The sequence below is a fragment of the Kogia breviceps genome, chromosome 4 (genome assembly GCF_026419965.1).
Source record: "Kogia breviceps isolate mKogBre1 chromosome 4, mKogBre1 haplotype 1, whole genome shotgun sequence".
Lineage (NCBI taxonomy): Eukaryota > Metazoa > Chordata > Mammalia > Artiodactyla > Physeteridae > Kogia > Kogia breviceps.
The window spans coordinates 172,829,955-172,848,080 of record NC_081313.1 but is presented as its reverse complement, the minus strand read 5'-3'; the positions used below and the strand labels follow the sequence as shown (position 1 = coordinate 172,848,080).

The 18,126-nt window shown below is 57.3% G+C and overlaps 1 protein-coding gene across 10 annotated transcripts; it reads left to right on the top strand.

The window, feature by feature from the left end:
- The first annotated feature begins 5,356 nt into the window (after positions 1 to 5,356).
- On the top strand, positions 5,357 to 16,618 carry HOOK2 (hook microtubule tethering protein 2). 10 transcript variants are annotated; one of them, XM_067032620.1, is made up of 22 exons: positions 5,357 to 5,522; positions 6,043 to 6,128; positions 6,198 to 6,270; positions 7,238 to 7,288; positions 7,378 to 7,510; positions 7,605 to 7,672; positions 8,175 to 8,237; positions 8,561 to 8,641; positions 8,739 to 8,899; positions 8,985 to 9,125; positions 10,373 to 10,574; positions 10,874 to 10,984; positions 11,660 to 11,747; positions 12,130 to 12,199; positions 12,909 to 13,046; positions 13,140 to 13,227; positions 13,422 to 13,456; positions 15,415 to 15,497; positions 15,581 to 15,681; positions 15,848 to 15,958; positions 16,027 to 16,098; positions 16,187 to 16,618. In XM_067032620.1, exons 1-22 carry the CDS (start codon positions 5,478 to 5,480, stop codon positions 16,334 to 16,336), a joined length of 2,151 nt encoding a protein of 716 aa, XP_066888721.1. In that variant the 5' UTR covers positions 5,357 to 5,477; the 3' UTR covers positions 16,337 to 16,618. The 10 variants fall into 10 exon arrangements, 9 of the variants coding, with proteins under 9 accessions (XP_066888721.1, XP_058918768.1, XP_058918767.1 ...); XM_059062785.2 differs by having other exon boundaries at positions 15,578 to 15,681; XM_059062784.2 differs by having other exon boundaries at positions 15,578 to 15,681; positions 16,024 to 16,098.
- Positions 16,619 to 18,126: the final 1,508 nt, after the last annotated feature.

Sequence of the window (18,126 nt, the reverse complement as noted above, 5' to 3'; positions counted from 1 at the left end):
GGTAGTCTCTCTGTGGCCAGGGTGACACGGGTTTTTTGTGTATGTGACTGTGTATGTGTACACTCCTTGCCGCCCCTCCCAAGTCTGGCCACCCTGGGCCATGTTTACTCTGCCCCCAGCCGATTTCTGCCCGGCCCGGGGAGGGGCTGACCCTCCGGTCTGTCCAGCCAGCAGTCCACAGGCAGCAGTCCACAGGATGTTCCCGAGACGCTGTCTCCGCCGACATCCCCTCCCTTGGGCCACCGTCGGGTCAGGACCCAGGCGTCCAGGGCGGTGGGGGTGGGGCCGCAACGTGGTGGGGGGGCATGCCAGGGCCCCGGAATGAGGGTGAGGGGTGGGGAGGCAACGGGCCCAACAGGTTCCGCCTCATTCCTGCCCCGCCTCTCACTTCCTGGGTGCCTGCCCCGGGTAGGGGGTGGACGGGATGAACCCCATGGCCTCAGAGCGCCTGGGTGGGGCATGGCGCGCCCCACAAGGACTCGCTTCTGCTGGTCACCCTGACACCCAGGCCTGAGAGACAGGAGGAGCCTGGGTCCTTCTACCGGCCAAGCCCCCTCCCTGTTCCTCTGCCCAGCTCTGGGAACAAAGCATCTCATCTATTATTCACCTAATCCCACAATGCCACAATAAGCGGGTCATAATTATTCCCCATTTTCAGATGGGGAAACCGAGCCCCAGAGAGCAATGAGGGCAGAGGCAGGATTTGAACCCAACCCTGTATGCTACGCAAGACCCCCAGCCAGCTCACCAACAGCCTTCCCTCCCCTCTCTAAAAATGGTACACGTGGGGTGGAGTATGAACCCAGGCCCCCACGAGGCCCGGCTCAAGGGGGCGCCTGGCTTGCTCTGAGTCAAAAGGGGCCCCTGGATGAAACGAATAAGAAAACGGCTTTAACCGTTTCATCGCCGATGGGCTCTGCAAAAACTTCCTGTGGGCTATGGGGGAGGGGCTGGGGGGTAGGTACTGCCAATTCAGGGGTGGGGGAAACGGCTCTAGTGATCTTGGCAAGGGATGTCTAAGGGAAGACACCAGACACCGACCCTCGCTGGAGGGAGAGCGCCACCCCTTAAGCTCTAGGCCCCCAGTACTCGGTTCTCAGCCCCTACTGCTTGGAGGGGGGTCTCAGAGTCCGCAGCCCCCTCCCCAAGGGCTTGAGTCACACAAGGGGAAAGCCGCGAGGGGTGAGTCACGGGGTGGAGAAGGGGGAGCGAGGTCGGCTGCGGCCAGGGGACCCTCAAGCTGGCCTGAGTCACGCACGCCAGGGCCTCGCTGACCCCAGCCCCTTCCGCGGAGACTAGGAGGACAGGAGCGGGGAGCGCATTGTCGGTGGAATACGGAGCTGGAGGAAGAGCGGGAGGGGAGAGGAAGCACGCGCCCGGCCGCGCGGGAAGCTCCGGTTCCCATGGTAACTGGGGGGGGGGGTCTCTCAGCTCGATGGCGGGGTTCCTCCCTCGGTAGGGACGGTCCCCGCGCTCTGGGGAAGCCCCCGCGCGCTCTATCGAGGGGCCACAAGTTTCAGGTCGGGCAGGAAGGGGTTAACGGCAGCCCCCTCCCTGGTTTCACCCGCGCCCAAAGTCCCCGGCGGGGTGGGGCTGTGCCCCGAGCTTCCCCGCGCGCCTAACCCCCGCGGCCGCCCACGCACGCACGCACGCAGCTAGCCCATCCCCCCTCGCTCGCACGCACGATCGCGTCTGGCTCCACGCACGCAGCGACCCCCGTCGTGCCGCACGTCACGCACGACGCACGCGCCCCCGCAGCGCCGGGAGGGGCTGAGAGCGGCAGGACTCCGGGCGCTTGACGCCCCCCCAGCACATCACCGCCTCCTCACGCTGTCTTGTGTGACTTTGACACCCCCCCCCACAAGGTCACAAACTCTCAGATCCACAGTGTCACACGGACACAGGATACACCTGCCACACGTTGGCATGAACATTCACTAGTCCAGCCAGCCCCGCAGCGAACGTGGGCAGGGTCACACTGTCACACACGGTTTGTGGTAGGGCCATCTTCATACACAGATAGGTGGCATATACAGACACTCCGATAAAGCCACACCATCAAGACAAAGTAAGACACAGCTAAAAGTCTTGGACCTCAGGACTCCAGTTGTCACACAGCCACTCCTCTCACATGGAGATTGTAGAGGCGCAGAGACACATGCTGGGGACGGACTCACGACGGTCATGCTGTCACGCAGACATCACAAGTAGGGCATATGAAGTAAAGTAGGGTCACAGACACAAACCCACAAGGCCACACACAGGGACACCAGATTGTCTCGGGGACATGGACAAACCAAGGACAAACATGACAGGCTCATGCTATCACAGAAAAACACATGATGGAGAGAAAGTAGGACACGGTCACAGAAACACAACCTAAATCCATACTGAAATACTGATTGTCATACATTCACTTTTTTTTTTTTTTTTTTGCTGTAAGCATACATTCACTTCTTACACAAAGAATGACCTAGCGATATAGACACACCGCAAGGTCCCATAAAGAGAAGCATGTGCCCTAGTCCCTGACAGCACCCCCCCAAAACCACCAAATCACACACACATAGCCTCGTGGGTAAATTCCCAGGGCCCCAAGACACATGTAGATGCAGACACATAGACCTGTGCACACACAATCACAGACCCACCATCTCACACCTACATAGATGTGAACACACTTCACATGGACTCAGAGACACATATACAGACCAGGGAGGGGGTCAGGATGGGAGTCCTGGTGGAATGTCAGTGTCTAGAGCAGAAAGCCTGCCAGAGTCCCTCATGGTATGGGGCACGGTGTCCACCCTGAGCTTGTGGTCAGCCCCCCGGGGGCGGAGGGGCACCATCTCCAAATGTGTGAACCTAGACTCTCCATCGCAGCTCTCATGACTGGGTCTCTGCCCAGATGTGAAGGCCGGAGGGGGCAGGCGGGGGTCCAGCTGTGGCCGCAGGGAGGGGTTGAGTCACCCGCTTCCCAGCAGTACAGCCCAGGCTGGGCCCAGCTGTTCCTGGAAACAGACAGGAGGGGGTGGGGTCCCCAAACCAGCTGGGGGCTGCTGGTCCAGACCCGCACCCTGTCCTTAATGGAGGCCTCCAGATCATTCCCCAAACTTTGGGGCTCTCTCCACCGAAAGTGGGGGTTTGAATCTTTTCCCCAAATAAAGGATCCCTGCTTCAAAATGAGGGTTTGTGACCCCTCTCTTTGGATTGAAGGCACACTGATGCCCCCAACAGTGGGGTTCCCTGCGTCACATAATAGGGATTGCTGCTCTTCTCTGCCAACGTAGGGAGCTCCCTTTCCCCCCAAACGTGAGATTCCGTGCCGCTCCAAATTGAGGGTTGTGACTCCTCCCCCAAAGTGAGTGCACCCAGACCTTTCTTTAACTCTGGGGACTTTTGGGTCCCTGAACATCTATAACGCCTATAATATCATGGCAACGGTAGAACAATTCAAGTCCATGCTCCGGATATTTAGATTCCTCCTAAACATCAAGATCCCTGCGGGTTTTGCAAGTATTGGGGACCCCACTCCCAAATATTTGGCAGTCCTAGCATGTCTCCCAACATTGGGCAACCAGGTCCTCTCACAAATATTCCCAGCTTCCTCTCCTTGTAACAGCCATAGTTTCGGCTCACCTTCCACTTCTGCCTGGTGGCAGGGGGGCCCCGCTTCCCCTTACTGGCAGCACCCTCTCCTTAGTGGGTGTGGGATAAGGGAATCAGCGGCGGCTGTTCTCACGCCCGCCGCCGTAAGGCAGCCCTGTCCGGAAGCCGGCACTGCTGGCCCTTGTCCCCTTCCTCCCTACTCCCCCCACTCCACTCTGCTCCCAAGGGATGGAGGCTGAAAACAACTCGGAAGGGGACGTGGGTGTGTAGACGAGCCTCCAAGGCCCTGCGTGCGTGCAGTTGTGCGTCTGAGTGTGCTGTAAACTGGAGTCTGGTGCTAGAGTGATTGTGTTCCTGCGATGGTGCGGGGAGGGGGGGAGTGCGGCAGGGAGGGGGGGAACTGTAGTCATCCTGCTCAACCTGCTCGGGGGCAGGGTCGCCGAAGCCAGACTCTGGGTTGGAGGGAGCAGCTCCCCGGCCCTCAGACCTAGACCCACCCCCAAAGCAGAGTCCGCCCCTCTCTGTGGGTACAGCTAATAACCTCTAATTACTGCTCATTACCTCGCCCGCTCCGCAGGGGAGGGACTGCCGGTGAACTCAGGCGTCAGAGGTCCGGTGCTTTACCCTCTCCCTTAAAGCCGGATCCACCCAGAACCTCTGTTTCCTCGCCTGCGAACGGGGAATTTAAAGAGCACTTGCGGGCTTCCCTGGTGGCGCAGTGCTTGAAGAGTCCGCCTGCTTATGCAGGGGACGCGGGTTCGTGACCCGGTCCGGGAAGATCCCACATGCCGCGGAGCGGCTGGGCCCGTGAGCCATGGCCGCTGAGCCTGCGCCTCCGGAGCCTGTGCTCCGCAACGGGAGAGGCCACAACAGTGAGAGGCCCGCATACCGCAAAAAAAAAAAAAAAAAAAAGAGCACTTGCCACCTAGAGTCGTAGAGATTTCAACCATCTATATATTTAAATCGCTTAGCGCAGAGACTGCATTTTGTAGGCACCCCATAAATGGTGACTGCAATTTTATTGTTAACTAGTATTGTTAGCACTTTCCTTTAAGCCCCCTTCACTGCCCAGACAGGGTCTCAGAGTGGGCCCATCATTTTCCCTGTAGGCCGCGTTCCTACGGTCTGGGCGCCCGGGTGGCCGTGGCGACCAGGGCGACCCCGTCCTCGGTTCTGAGGGAGGAGGGCCCCGGCGCGGGGCTCAGGGAGGGGAAAGGGCAGGGAAAGCTCAGTGGAGGACGGATCCAGGCTAGGCAAATAAGTCTGTCCATTACCCAGGACATGTGTCTGACCCATCCTGCCGTCGACTTAGGACCCGAATCCCCTTGTCTACCCCTGGGCAAGACGATCAAGTCACCTACACTGGGAAGAACCCTTTAGTGTTCCCCCTCCAATTCCATAGAATATATTATGACCTGCCCCTCTCCTGCGCAAAGGCTCTGATCATAATGTGGCTAGACAGCAGAATTGCTTTCAGCCGAAGGGAAGGGACGCGAATGCGCCTGTACAACAGGGTGGGGCAGCTCCGCCTCTGATGAAGAGGAATGACGGTGAAGTCTCCGCTACCCCAAAAAGAGCTCGGGGAGGAGGGGAGGCGAAGCCACCCTTGGGATGCGCAAGGCTGGCCCAGACTGACCCCTAGCGGCAGGCCGGCGCCCAAATGCTTCCCGGATCTAAGATGGCGGGTCTGAAACCCTGAGCTGGTGCCGGGAGGAGATCACGTGTCCAGGGCGGGGCCTGCGCTTAGGGGGCGGGGCGGCGCTCTAGGCCGAGCGGGAGGTCGGGGCTGCGGGCGCTCGCTGGTGGCGGATCTGGACGCCGCTGCGGTGGCAGGGCTCCGCGGCCGGGGTCGAATCCAGTCGGGAGCCATGAGCGTGGACAAGACCGAGCTATGCGGGTCTCTGCTCACCTGGGTAGGTCGGGGGCGGGGCCAGGGACAGGTGTACGCCCTCTCTTCTCGCCCGGTAACCCCGACCTTGGCTCTGTGCACCCTTCCGTCCTGGGGCAGGGAGGAGGAAGGGGTCGTCGGCCTGCCAGGCCGTTGCACTCTGGCCTGAGCACCTGAGCCGTCAAGTGGCAGGTTTGCGTGTAAAGAGCAGGTGAGGCCACGCCCCTTCGTGGCTGGGTCATGTGGGGCGAGGGCACAGGTGAGCTGGCCTGGTCACGTGGTGCCTGTGGGGACCAAGTGACTCGTGGTCTGCCCTCGCCTGGTCGCGCGGGGTTTGTTGGGCAAAGGTATAATGAGGCCACGCCCCCTCCGGTCCGTCCAGGTGAGCAGAAGCCACTCCCCCACGGAGCTGGCTTGCTGGAGCAACAGGCCATCCCCCACCCAGCATGTGAGGGTCCTGCTGACCGGAAAAGTCTGTAAAAGGGGTTTCGTTCCTTGGTCCCAGGCCCTGATAAAGCTTGTTGCACTTTCCTCTCCCCCACCAGCTGCAGACGTTCCATGTCCCGCCCCCCTGTACCAGCCCCCAGGAACTGAGCAGTGGCCTCGCAGTAGCCTATGTGCTGAACCAGATGTGAGTGGGGCTGAGGGGGAGGGTCCCAAAAGGGTCCCCCAGCAGCTCATCCCACCTTCTCACCCCCAGAGACCCTTCCTGGTTCAACGAGGCATGGCTCCAGGGCATCTCAGACGACCCAGGTCCCAACCGGAGGTTGAAGGTGACAGGTGGACTCATGAATGGGGGACAGACTGGTGAAGAGTTGATCAGAGAAGGGTCAGTTAGACATGTCCTGGGTGATGGACAAACAGATCTGGACAGGAAGAGGGGCAGATGTACACAGGTGTATGGTGACCAGCCAACTATGTATTTGTTCCTTCATTCTTCTATTAAGCAGGCCTGGGTGTGCAGCAAGGAATAACACAGACAAAAACCTGCATACACAAACATTAACATTGACTTCCAATGGCAATTAGTTCTATGAAGACAATAAAAGCTAGGCCATGAGAGAGAGCAACTGAGAGTGGGTGGGTGGTTACTCCAGATGGGCTGATCTCCATGTAAGATTTGGAGTAATAGCATTCCAGACACAGGGAGCAGCAAATGCAAAGGCCCTGAGTTGGAAATAAGCTTGGTGTGATCGAGGAATGGCAGGGGGGTCAGAACGGAAAGCAAGGGGTCAGAACAGGAATGGTAGATGATATCATCAAGGGCCTGGCAGGCTGGAGCAGGGAAGATAGATTCTATTTTAAGTGCTGTGTAAAGTCAAGGAAGGATTTTAGTAGAGGAAAGACACAAACCTGGCTTGGGCTTTAAAAAGCTCCCTCTGGTTGCTTGTAGAGAAATGGAGGGGTAGGCAGCAAGAGTGGAAGCTGGTGCAATAATTCAGGTGAGAGATGATGATGGCTAGGGTCAAAGTGTAGTGGGGCAGGTGGTGAGAAGTGATTGGATTCTGGGGACACGTGAACAAGATGGGCAGGTGGGTAAGAAGGGCAGGCAGCCAGACAGGTCACTCCTAGGAGAGGGGACATATAGACAGAGAATGGGGCTAAACAGGATGAGATGATCAGGGATTGGGAGGCGAGACAGAGAAAAAAAGAATGGGCTAGACAGATTCAGGGTGGGGGCTGCCTGGCCCCTTCTGGGGGGATTTGGGACCCTGGACACAACTCCTTGCCCCTCCCCAGGTCAACAATCTGAAGACAATCTTACAGAGCCTGGTGGAGTACTCCCAGGATGTGAGTAACTGTAAAGGGATTTAGGGGGTTGGGTTGGGAGGAGGGGGGATCCGTGAGCCTCTGTTACCCCTTCCTCCTCCCATCCCCAGGTCCTGGGGCATCCCATTTTGGAGCAGCACCTTCCAGATGTGAGCCTCATTGGCGAGTTCTCAGACCCAGAAGAGCTTGGCAAGCTGCTTCAGCTGGTGCTGGGCTGTGCTATCAGTTGCGAGAAGAAGCAGGGTATGGAAGGTTAGGGGGTCCCTAGGGGAAGACCTGAGGAAACCCTTCTTGCCCTTCCACCCCCCATCTCAGTCTCCCCCACCTTGACCCCCAGAGCACATCCAGAGAATCATGACCCTAGAGGAATCAGTTCAGCATGTGGTGATGGAAGCCATCCAGGAGGTAGGTGGGGATGCCACTGTAGCGAGGAGCTTCAGGGGAGGGGGCATTTCCAAAGCAGCTGGGCACAGGCTCTGCCCTGGTAAGGTCTGGGCTCTGTCTGGAACTCAGCTGGCCAGATTTGCCTGTCCCATGTGTCTGCCAGCACCCCCCAGCTCTAAGTCACAACCTAGCATACTAAAAGGGCCAGGCCTTGGAATTCCCTGGTGGTCCGGTGGTTAGGACTCAGCGCTTTCACTGCTGTGGCCCGGGTTCAATCCCTGTTTGGAGAACTAGGATCCCACAAGGCGCGCAGTGTGGCCAGGTGGCCAGGGAGGGGGGGAAGGACCAGGACTCCCTGTGTGCTGGACACATGGAGCAGCCTCTGGGCTGGGGTTATTGGGGAGGACTGGCTTTGGGGACAGGAGGATGGAGTAGTTCTTAGGCTGGATTGTAGAAGCCTTAGAAGCTGCCCTCAGAGGGCCCAGTTCATCTCAATGTCCTCCCACTGCACCCCCCCCTCCAGCTCATGACCAAAGACACCTCTGACTCCCTGTCACCGGAAACATATGGGAACTTTGATAGCCAGGTAAGGGGTGGGGACCTTGTTAAAGGTCCAACCCCATTACTGATTTTCAGGGCTACCTAAGGAGCAAGGGCTTGACCTTAAGCCTGTAAACCACTCCCATCCTCCAGGGTCCTATCCTCTTCCCTTGCCAGGTCCCCAGGGTTCCTGAATTGCTTTTTCTCCAGTCCCCTCAGGTCCCAGCCCTCTCTTCTTAGATCTTGAGGGTTTCTCGGCTCCCTCCTCTCTGTCCCTGAAGATCCCATCCTCCGTTTCCCCATTTTCCTCCCCTGGATCCCTGAGTTTCCTGTCTCTCCCCACCCTCCCCCCTCCACTCCTCTCATCAGTCCCGCAGGTACTACTTCCTGAGTGAGGAGGCTGACGAGGGAGACGAGCTGCGGCAGCGCTGTCTGGACCTGGAGCGGCAGGTGGGGCTGAGGTGGGGGTCCACAGGTGCTCCCAGGGCAGGGTCGCCCGCATAGCGCCCACTCCCAGCTCCGGCTTGTCTGTATGCCCTGCCCACAGCTGGTACTCCTGTCAGAGGAGAAGCAGAGCCTGGTTCAGGAAAATGAGGTGCTGAGGGAACGGGCGGGCCGGTCCGAGGGTGAGGGCGCCACCGGCCTCACCTCCAAGAAGCTGCTGCTGCTGCAGTCCCAGCTGGAGCAGCTGCAGGAAGAGAACTTCAGGTATGGTCAGTTGGGGACAGGGCCAGCAGGCCAGGGGACTGGGGCAGGCACAGTGCCTTCATGTGATGCTTCCCCCATCCCCCAGGCTGGAGAGCGGCAGGGAGGACGAGCGCGTGCGCTGTGCCGAGCTGGAACGGGAGGTCGCCGAGCTGCAGCAGCGGAGCCAGGAGCTGACCAGCCTGGCCCAGGAGGCACAGGCCCTGAAGGATGAGATGGATGAACTTCGGTGAGTGGCAGGTCCTCACCACACACCTCCATTGCCAGAGTGCCCCTCTGATGCCATAGTACCTCGGTCACCCCCAAATTCCTAGTGGGCACCCACAATGCCCTGTTGACTCCACAATACCATCCTGAACCCCACTGCACTATCCTGGAATCCACCATGTCCTCTGGACAACCCCAAACTCCCTGGATCCATGGTGCCCCCCAGGACCCCACAGTGTCCCCCTGTTATCCCACACTGTATCCCACGTACCTTACAGCAGGGGTCGCAAACCCCTGGGCCGTGGACGGGTTCTCGTCCGCGGCCTGTTAGGAACTGGGCCGCACAGCAGGAGGTGAGCGGCGGGCGAGAGAGTGAAGCTTCATCTGCCGCTCTCCGTCGCTCCCCACCGCTCTCCATCACTCGCATCACTGGCTGAACCCTCCCCCTACCCCCCGCCAGTCCGTGGAAATATTGTCTTCCATGAAACCAGTCCCTGGTGCCAGAGAGTTTGGGGACCGCTGCCTTATAGGATCCCTGTGACCCCAGCAAGCCTAGGGGTCATAATGCTCCCCAGACCCCACTGCACCATTCTGGGTCCCATCATGCCCCAGCATCCCATGGTGCCCTCCAGGACACCATGGGATGCAATAACTTTGCCCCTGGTGACCCCTCTGTCCTCCTGTCACATGACTATACCTTCTTAGGACTCCACAGCATCCCTGCAAGCACAGAGTGCTTGGTAGGCCCCCATAGCACCCACCCCTCAACCTCACTGTCCCTTCTGTTGCTCCCCTGTGACCCCCATGGCATCCCTGTAATGTTAAAGTGCCTACTGAGCCCCTACCATACCTTCAAGAGCCCCACAGTGCTCTGCCTCAAAGATCCCCCATGACCCCACCACGGCCCCTGCACCCACAATACCCTTGTTAGGCCCACAGCTACATCATGACCCCAAAGTTTCCATGGGGGCTCCTCAGACCCTCTGGGCCCCATCATTCCCCCTGTAACCCCACAGTCATTTTTGTGTCCCCCAGATTCTGATTTTGACCCTGGGCTAACCATTGATGTTTAGGGCTCCCTTTATGCTCCCTAATGATTCCCCCAACACCACCAGGCCCCGCTGACCTCTGACCCTCATGACCCATCACCCTGAACCCAAATGCCCCAAGGCTGACCTGACACCTTCCCCTGCCCTGAGGGCCTCGTATCCAGGCTGAACCCTTGACCTCAGACCCCCGCCTCCTCTTCCCACTTGCCCCCGCCCCCAGGCAGTCCTCCGAGCGCGCAGGGCAGCTGGAGGCCACGCTGAGCAGCTGCCGGCGCCGCCTGGGCGAGCTGCGGGAGCTTCGGCGGCAGGTGCGGCAGCTGGAGGAGCGCAACGCCGGCCACGCTGAACGCACGCGGCAGCTGGAGGAAGAGCTGCGCCGGGCCGGCTCCCTGCGCGCCCAGCTAGAGGCGCAGCGGCGGCAGGTACGGGCGGGGGCCTGGACCTGGACTGGGGTAGGGGCTTCTCTTGGCCAGCCGCTGACTTTAGCTCACCCTCAGCGTGGTGCTAAGTCCTTCCACCCAGAGTCTGCTCCCATTTTTATATAGAGGCCACGCCCTTTAGGCCAGCCAGCTCCTCCCTAGGCTTGTAAGCCCCACCCCTTCTCTTAAGCCTCCTCCTCCAAGTTCCCTCAGCTGGTCCCTCGGGCCCCGCCCTTTCACCTTGTACTCAGTCCCTGCCCTTCCTTCCCACCTTGCTCTCCTCTCCCCTCTTCTCTGTTTAGGTTCAGGAACTGCAGGGCCAGCGGCAGGAGGAGGCCATGAAGGCCGAGAAATGGCTATTCGAGTGTCGCAATCTGGAGGAAAAGTATGAGCTGGTGTCAAAGGAGAAGGAGGTGAGGCTGAGGTCCCTCCACCCAAGCCCCACCCTGCCCATCGTGGCAGAGCCCATTCCCTAGGACAGCAGTCCCCAACCTTTATAAGATGTTTTTTAAGGGAACTTTATTATTTTTATTTATTTACTTTTGGCTGCATTGGGTCTTCGTTGCTGCGCGCGGGCTTTCTCTAGTTGCAGTGAGCGGGGGCTACTCTTCATTGCGGTGCGTGGGCTTCTCACTGAGGTGGCTTTTCTTGTTGCGGAGCGCGGGCTCTAGGCGCACGGGCTTCATTAGTTGTGGCACGTGGGCTTAGTAGTTGTAGCTCACGTGCTTAGTTGCTCCTCTGCATGTGGGATCTTCCCGGACCGGGGCTCGAACCTGTGTACCCTGGATTGTTAAACACTGCGCCACCAGGGAAGCCCAGTGGTCCCCAACGTTTTTGGCACCAGGGACCGGTTTCATGGAAGACATTTTTTCCACGGACTGGGGGTGGGGGGCGGTAATGCGAGCAATGGGGAGCTATAGGGAGTAGCAGACGAAATTTCACTTTCTTGCCCATCGCTCACCTCCTGCTGTGCGGCCCGGTTCCTAACAGGCCACGGACCGGTACCGGTCTGCGGCCCAGGGGTTGGGGACCCCTACCCTAGGAGACCGAGCCAGCCTCAAGTGGCCTGTTTCATCCCGTCCCTCTAGCGGCTGCTGGCAGAGCGGGACTCCCTGCGGGAGGCCAATGAAGACCTGCGCTGCGCCCAGATGCAGCCTCGCGGGCTGACCCAAGCCGGTGAGTTGGAGGCCCATCCCAGGGCCTGGGAGATGGCTGGCCTGGAGCCTTACCTGGCCTGGTGTGCTGTTAGGGCAGACAGAAAAGGCAGTGTCCCAGGGCTTGTCTAGGTTGGGGGCAGAGCTAGGCCACGCTGGAGGGAGGCTGGAGTGGAAAGAGGTGACGTGGGCCCACAGAAAGCAGGGGCTGTCTGTCGGGGCTCTGGGTGGGGCAAAGGCAAACCCAGGCCAAGGATCATGGCTCCCTGTCATGCCAGGGGTGGGGTTTGGGTCAAGTCAGGCTTTTGGCCGAAGAGCCCCCAAAGATGCTTTTTGGAAAGAGGATCCTAGGGATGGGGACAGGAACTGTGCAGCCACCTGAAGACTTTTCACACATTCTCCAGACCCCTCACTGGATCCCACCTCACCGGCTGTGGAAAACTTAGCAGCCGAGATCCTACCTGCGGAGCTCAGGTATCCTGGGGTCACTCAGAGCTCTGGCCCCACTGGGGCCTGGCAGTGCCCACCCTCAGCCCCGTCCCCAGTACAGGTATTTACCGCTAGCCAGACCTGCTCAACTTGGTTCCCAAGTCCTAGCCGGGCTTCTAGGCCCACTCACTCCTAATTCTGCTCTTACCTGGCCAGGGCTCTAGCCCTATTGGTGGCTCACCTCTTCAGGATCCGTCCTTAGTGCACGAATTAGATCCAACCCATCTGTCTCCACTCCCCAAGCAAAAATCCTTTGCCCCAGCCCTGCCCACATCGGGTTCTGTCCCCAGGATACAGCCCTGTCCTCAGTATATTCCCTGCTAGGTTCACTGCTCTGTGCGCTGCCCGTAAGAACTCCCACCCCAGCTTTTCTCTTTTCAGTGTCTTACTTTCTGGCAGCCGCATCTCAGTGTTCTAACCCTCTCCTGTAGACCCACCCTTACCTGGCGCCACCCCTAGACCCAGCTCATGGCTCCTCCCACTTTGCCCCCCACCCCCACCCCCACCAGCGCTCCGCCCACCCATGCCTAGGCGCTGTTCTCTGTACTCTAACCCTACCCGAGGGTCTGGCTGGGCTCTTCCCCCAGGGCTCTATCCCTCTCCTGGCCCCGTCTGCCCAGTTTCCCTGCTGGAGCCTTGGTAGGCCTGAGTGGTGACCCGTCTCCAGCACTGCTCACTCCTTCCCGGTCCGCAGGGAGACGCTCCTGCAGCTTCAGCTGGAGAACAAGCGCCTGTGCCAGCAGGAGGCGGCCGACCGAGAACGGCAGGAGGAGCTGCAGCGCCACCTGGAGGAGGCCAACCGCGCGCGCCACGGCCTGGAGATGCAGCACCGGTGAGGACCCACCTGGCGGAGGGGGGCCTCTCACACGCTTGGAGGGGGGCTGAGGACGGGCGCAGGCACTAAGTGGGCCCCCCACCCCTGCAGGCTGAACCAGCAGCAGCTGTCGGAGCTGCGGGCCCAGGTGGAGGACCTGCAGAAGGCCCTGCAGGAACAGGGGGGCAAGACTGAAGACGTGAGTGCCCACCTCCTCTCTGCCTGGCCCTCCTTTGTGCCCCCCAATAACCCTTCTCTCTCTCCCCCCTGCTGCCCGATGCCCCGTGAAGTCCATTGTAAGTACCTTGAGCCCAGGGTGGCAGCCCCTACCCTCAGTCTGGAAAGAGGTTGGGACCTCTGGAGCCCTCACCCAGTACCTCTTCTCTCCTCCAGTCAACCTTGCTGAAGAGGAAGCTGGAGGAGCATCTGTGAGTCCCAGACTGGGGGTACTCTTGGTGGGGGGAAAGGCTGGGGCAAAGGTGTGGGGGGTGGATCCAGTGTCGATGGGGAGTTGTTGATGAGGAAATGGAGTCTGAAGGGTCAGCTCAAGTGGGGCCTTATAGACTAAGGGAAGGCATGTGGAATGTTTTGGGGGCACACTGGGGAGCCACAGAGGAAATTGCAACAAGGTTGTGTGACAAAGTAATAGTCACCTTTTACTTTTGCATTGTTAAAAAGGAAAGTTGGGGTTTTTTTGTTTTTCATTTTTGGCCACACTGTGTGACTTGTGGAATCTTAGTTCCCCAACCGGGGATTGAACCCGGGTCCACAGCAGTGAATGCTCCGAGTCCTAACCCCTGGACTGCCAGGGAAGTCTCAAAAAAGGAACTATTTTTTAAAAAGGAAGAAACTATTTTAAGTAGCTATCACGTTTATAGTTTAAAAACCAAAATGTATACCGAGCTATACAGAAATAAAGGGTATACCTCTGAGTCCTCCCTCAATGACTCAGTTTCTGCCCCATTCCACCCCCATTTCTATTAGTTTATTATGGAAATCCTTCCAGAATTTTTAAAGCAGATCCAAATGAATATGAATATAGATTTTTACTATCATTCCTTATTTACACAAAAAGTAGTGTAATATGTGCACTTTGCTTTCCCTACTTAACAAGTTAACTGGAGAAATTTCTCCATAGGAATAAATAAAGGGAGTCTCTCTTATTTTTTTTTCAAATATAGCAGCCTTTGTCAACTGGGGTTCCATAGGGAAACTAGGCCTTACAGAAAATTATTTTCGTGACTATTTTGTCAGTTCTGTCAAGGATGCAATGAAGCTAAGGCCGACCCGGAACACAGAAAGTTATTTCCTTATAGAGGATGGATACCTGGAGGCATTAGGGCTTAATTCTCCTGTAGAATTCTGGTCCAGAAAGCCTGGCCTATAGCATTTTTTGTAATATCATAATGTGTTTAACTCATTCTTTCTAGGTATTTGCAATTTCAAGCAATGTAACAAAGTAAACCTTATATATGCATCTTTTTGCTTGTGTGCAAATATACACAAAAATGGAATGGGTGGCTCCCAGGGTACATGCCTTTGTAATTTTAGTAGACATAGCCAGAGGTTCACTATTAGATGTTACACCATGTTCCATGTCCAACACATGATAATAGTCTCACCTACAGGAATCTTTGGGGTTTTGCCACAGGTGGCAGAACTGTAAAGTATTGGCTTGCTTTTCCTTTCCTTTTTTAAAAATTAAAAAAAATTTTAATTTATTTTTGGCTGCATTGGGTCTTTTTTGCTGCACGTGGGCTTCCTCTAGTTGCAGAGAGTGAGGGCTACTCTTTGTTGCAGTGCATGGGTTCCTCATTGCGGTGGCTTCTCTTGTTGTGGAGCACGGGCTCAGTAGTTGTGGCTCATGGGCTCTAGAGCGCAGGCTCAGTAGTTGTGGCACACGGGCTTAGTGGCTCCGCAGCATGTGGGATCTTCCCGGACCAGGGCTCAAACCCGTGTCCCCTGCATTGGCAGGCGGATTCTTAACCACTGTGCCACCAGGGAAGTCCCGCATTTCCTTTTGTTTTATAAGAGATTTGCATTCCAGAAAGATGCCTGGCTGCTGGGTAGAGAATGGAACTGAGGGGTTGAGAGTAGAGGGGGCTGGCAAGGGATGATGGTGCCTGGACCAGCGTGTGGGCTGTGGAATGGGGAGAAGTGGACAGATGGGAGGGCTGGTCCAGGGGCCACGTGATGAGGGGTGTGGAGGGTTGGGACTCTGATGGCTGAGGAGACGGTGGGGCCAGTGCACATAGCCCCCAGGCTTGGGGTCAGGCAGAGAGGTCTGCAGGGACACTTCTGGCTGGCTGGGAAGGCTGTGGCTGCCACTAGGAGAAGAGAAATGGGCCCAGAGCTCAGCCTGCTGCCGCCGGTCCCCTGCCCGCAGGCAGAAGCTGCATGAGGCAGATCTGGAGCTGCAGCGGAAGCGCGAGTACATCGAGGAGCTAGAGCCCCCTGCCGACAGCAGCAGTGAGTGGCACTGGGTGGCCGGCTGGGTGCAGGGAGGCCCGAGCTTGGCACAGAGCTGAGGGGCCACCTTGCTACCCCAGCAGCCCGGCGTATCGAGGAGCTGCAGCACAACCTGCAGAAGAAGGACGCGGACTTGCGGGCCATGGAGGAGCGCTACCGCCGCTACGTGGACAAGGCGCGCACAGTGAGGACGGACGCTGGGTGCCCTACATGCCTCCTGCCGAGGCTGCTGCCTCCCATTGGTTCATGCCTCCTGCCCCCACACCTGTCATACCCAATCACGTCACAGACTTTTACACCACGGCCTGTGAGGCCAAGGTCACCCTGGCTGTGTCTTCCCCAACCCCTAGGTCATACAGACCCTGGAACCCAAGCAGCGGCCACCTGGGGGTGCTCCTCCGGAACTCCACACCCTGAGGACACAGCTCCGGGAGCGGGATGTCCGCATCCGGCACCTGGAGGTGGGTGTCCTTATCCCTTCTAACTGTCCCCAGCATATCCAGGTCCTTGACTATTTCCTCCTTAGCAGATGGACTTTGAGAAGAGTCGAAGTCAGCGGGAGCAGGAAGAAAAGCTGCTCATCAGTGCCTGGTATAATATGGTGAGTGCACCGTTGCCGTGGCTGAAGTATTGGGTGGGGATGGGGGTCCTGTGGGCTCACCTGACCCCAACTATGCCCCTCCCTCCAGGGCATGGCTCTGCAGCAGCGAGCCGGGGAAGAGCGGGCACCTGCCCATGCCCAGTCATTCCTGGCACAGCAGCGGCTGGCCACCAACGCTCGCCGCGGACCCCTGGGACGCCTAGCACCCCTGAACATGCGCCCCACTGACAAGCACTGATGGATCTCAGGATCCTGCCACCTGCCCAGCCAATCAGGGTTTAATCCACCCTGGATTCCCATGGGGCCCAGCCTTATGCCTCAGCCAGTTGCTTGAGAGCCTTGAAGTTACAATCTCTGCCCTTTTCTCTCCCAGGTGGGACGAGAGTGCAGGATGAGGCGGGAGGCAGGAATGGGCCTATTCTTTTTAGCAATGTGATTCTTATTCTTGATTTTAGTGAGCTGCTAGGGGAGAGAGTGATTTTATATTTGAGAAGAAAGATAATAAAGACTTTCAATCTGACTTGGCTGGACTCTGGGCACTGAGGGGAGGGAGAGAAGGTAGGCCAGGGGCTCAGGTCACTGCTTTTAAGAAAATCCTAGCTTGTGATCTTACTAAAGTGTGAGTGACCGATAGCACCCAGTAGGAAGTTTGAATCATGTTTGTATCTGTGTAACTGTATGTGTGTGTGGTGGGTTTTGAAGAAGCTTCAGACAAAAATCCCTACCTCAGGAAGCTGTCAATTCCAATGGAGATAGATAATAAACAAAATAGATACAATATTTGATGTGAGAAGTGCTACAGAGAAAACTAAAGCAGACAAAAGTCGTGGGGATGCAGGAAGTGGATTTGGGAGGTGGTGATTTTTAATAAAAGGCCAGGAAAGGAGACCTCACCAAGGAAGTGACATAATTTAAGCAGAGACCTGCAGGAGGTGAGGGAGGGACCATGTAAGTATCTGGGGAAGAGTGATCCAGGCAGAGGGGATAGCACGTGTAAAGGCCCTGGGACGAGACCTTGCTCGGTGGGTTAGAGGAACAGTGAGGAGGCCGGTGTGGCTGGAGTGGAGTGAGTGAGGGGAAGAGTGGAGGGAGTCAAGACCAGGGAGACTGTCCAGGGCCTTGTGAGGTGTGAGGAGTACTTTAGCTTTCATCCTCAGTGAAGTAGGAGCCACAGAGTGTTCTAAGCAAAGGAACGACATGACCTGATTCAAGTTTTCACAGGCTCCCTTTGGCTCCTGTGGGAGGAACAGACTGTGGGGGTGTTAGGGCCAGAGCTGAGAGACCAGGTCACTAGTCCAGGTGGGTGGTTGGGTGATAGTGAGGGCTCTGGCCAGGATGTGGACCCTGGAGGAATGGGAAATGGTTGGATTCTGGATTCAGTTTGAAGACTAAGCTGATGGGATTTGCTACTGGGTTGATAAGGAGAGGGGATGAACGGAGAGGAGTTGAAGGTGACTCCCAGGTTTTGTCCTCATCATCTGGAAGGACAGAGCTGACAGAGGTTGGGACAGGTGGGGAGCCGATAGGGAGCTGGTTTGGGGGCATGTTATGTTCGAGGTGCCTGTGAGATCCCCACATGCAGATGTCAAGCAGGAAGTTGGCTCTCTGGGTCTAGAGTCAGGGGAGGGATCCTGGCTGGACTTCTAAATTCAGGAGTCATCTATATACGATTGATGTAAGACCTAGAGCACAGAGGGGTCACTTGCAGAAGCATAAATCAAGGCTGACAGGGGAATTCCCGGGAGGTCACGTGGTTAGGACTCCACACTTTCACTGCCTTGGGCCCAGTTTCGATCCCTGGTCGGGGAGCTAGGATTCCGCAAGCCTCGCGGCAGAAAAGGAAAAAGAAAAACGTTGGCAGGAGAAAGCTATGGTCCTTGGACCGTGGGTCCTACATTGATGAATGAGTAAAGCCCTGGGCACTAATGGGGCCATTTCAGAGAGAATTTGGGGAGCAGTGGGCAGGGCATCATCAAATAATCTGGAGGATTCCTTAAAGCTTAATTTGCATAATGCCTGGCAGGAGTT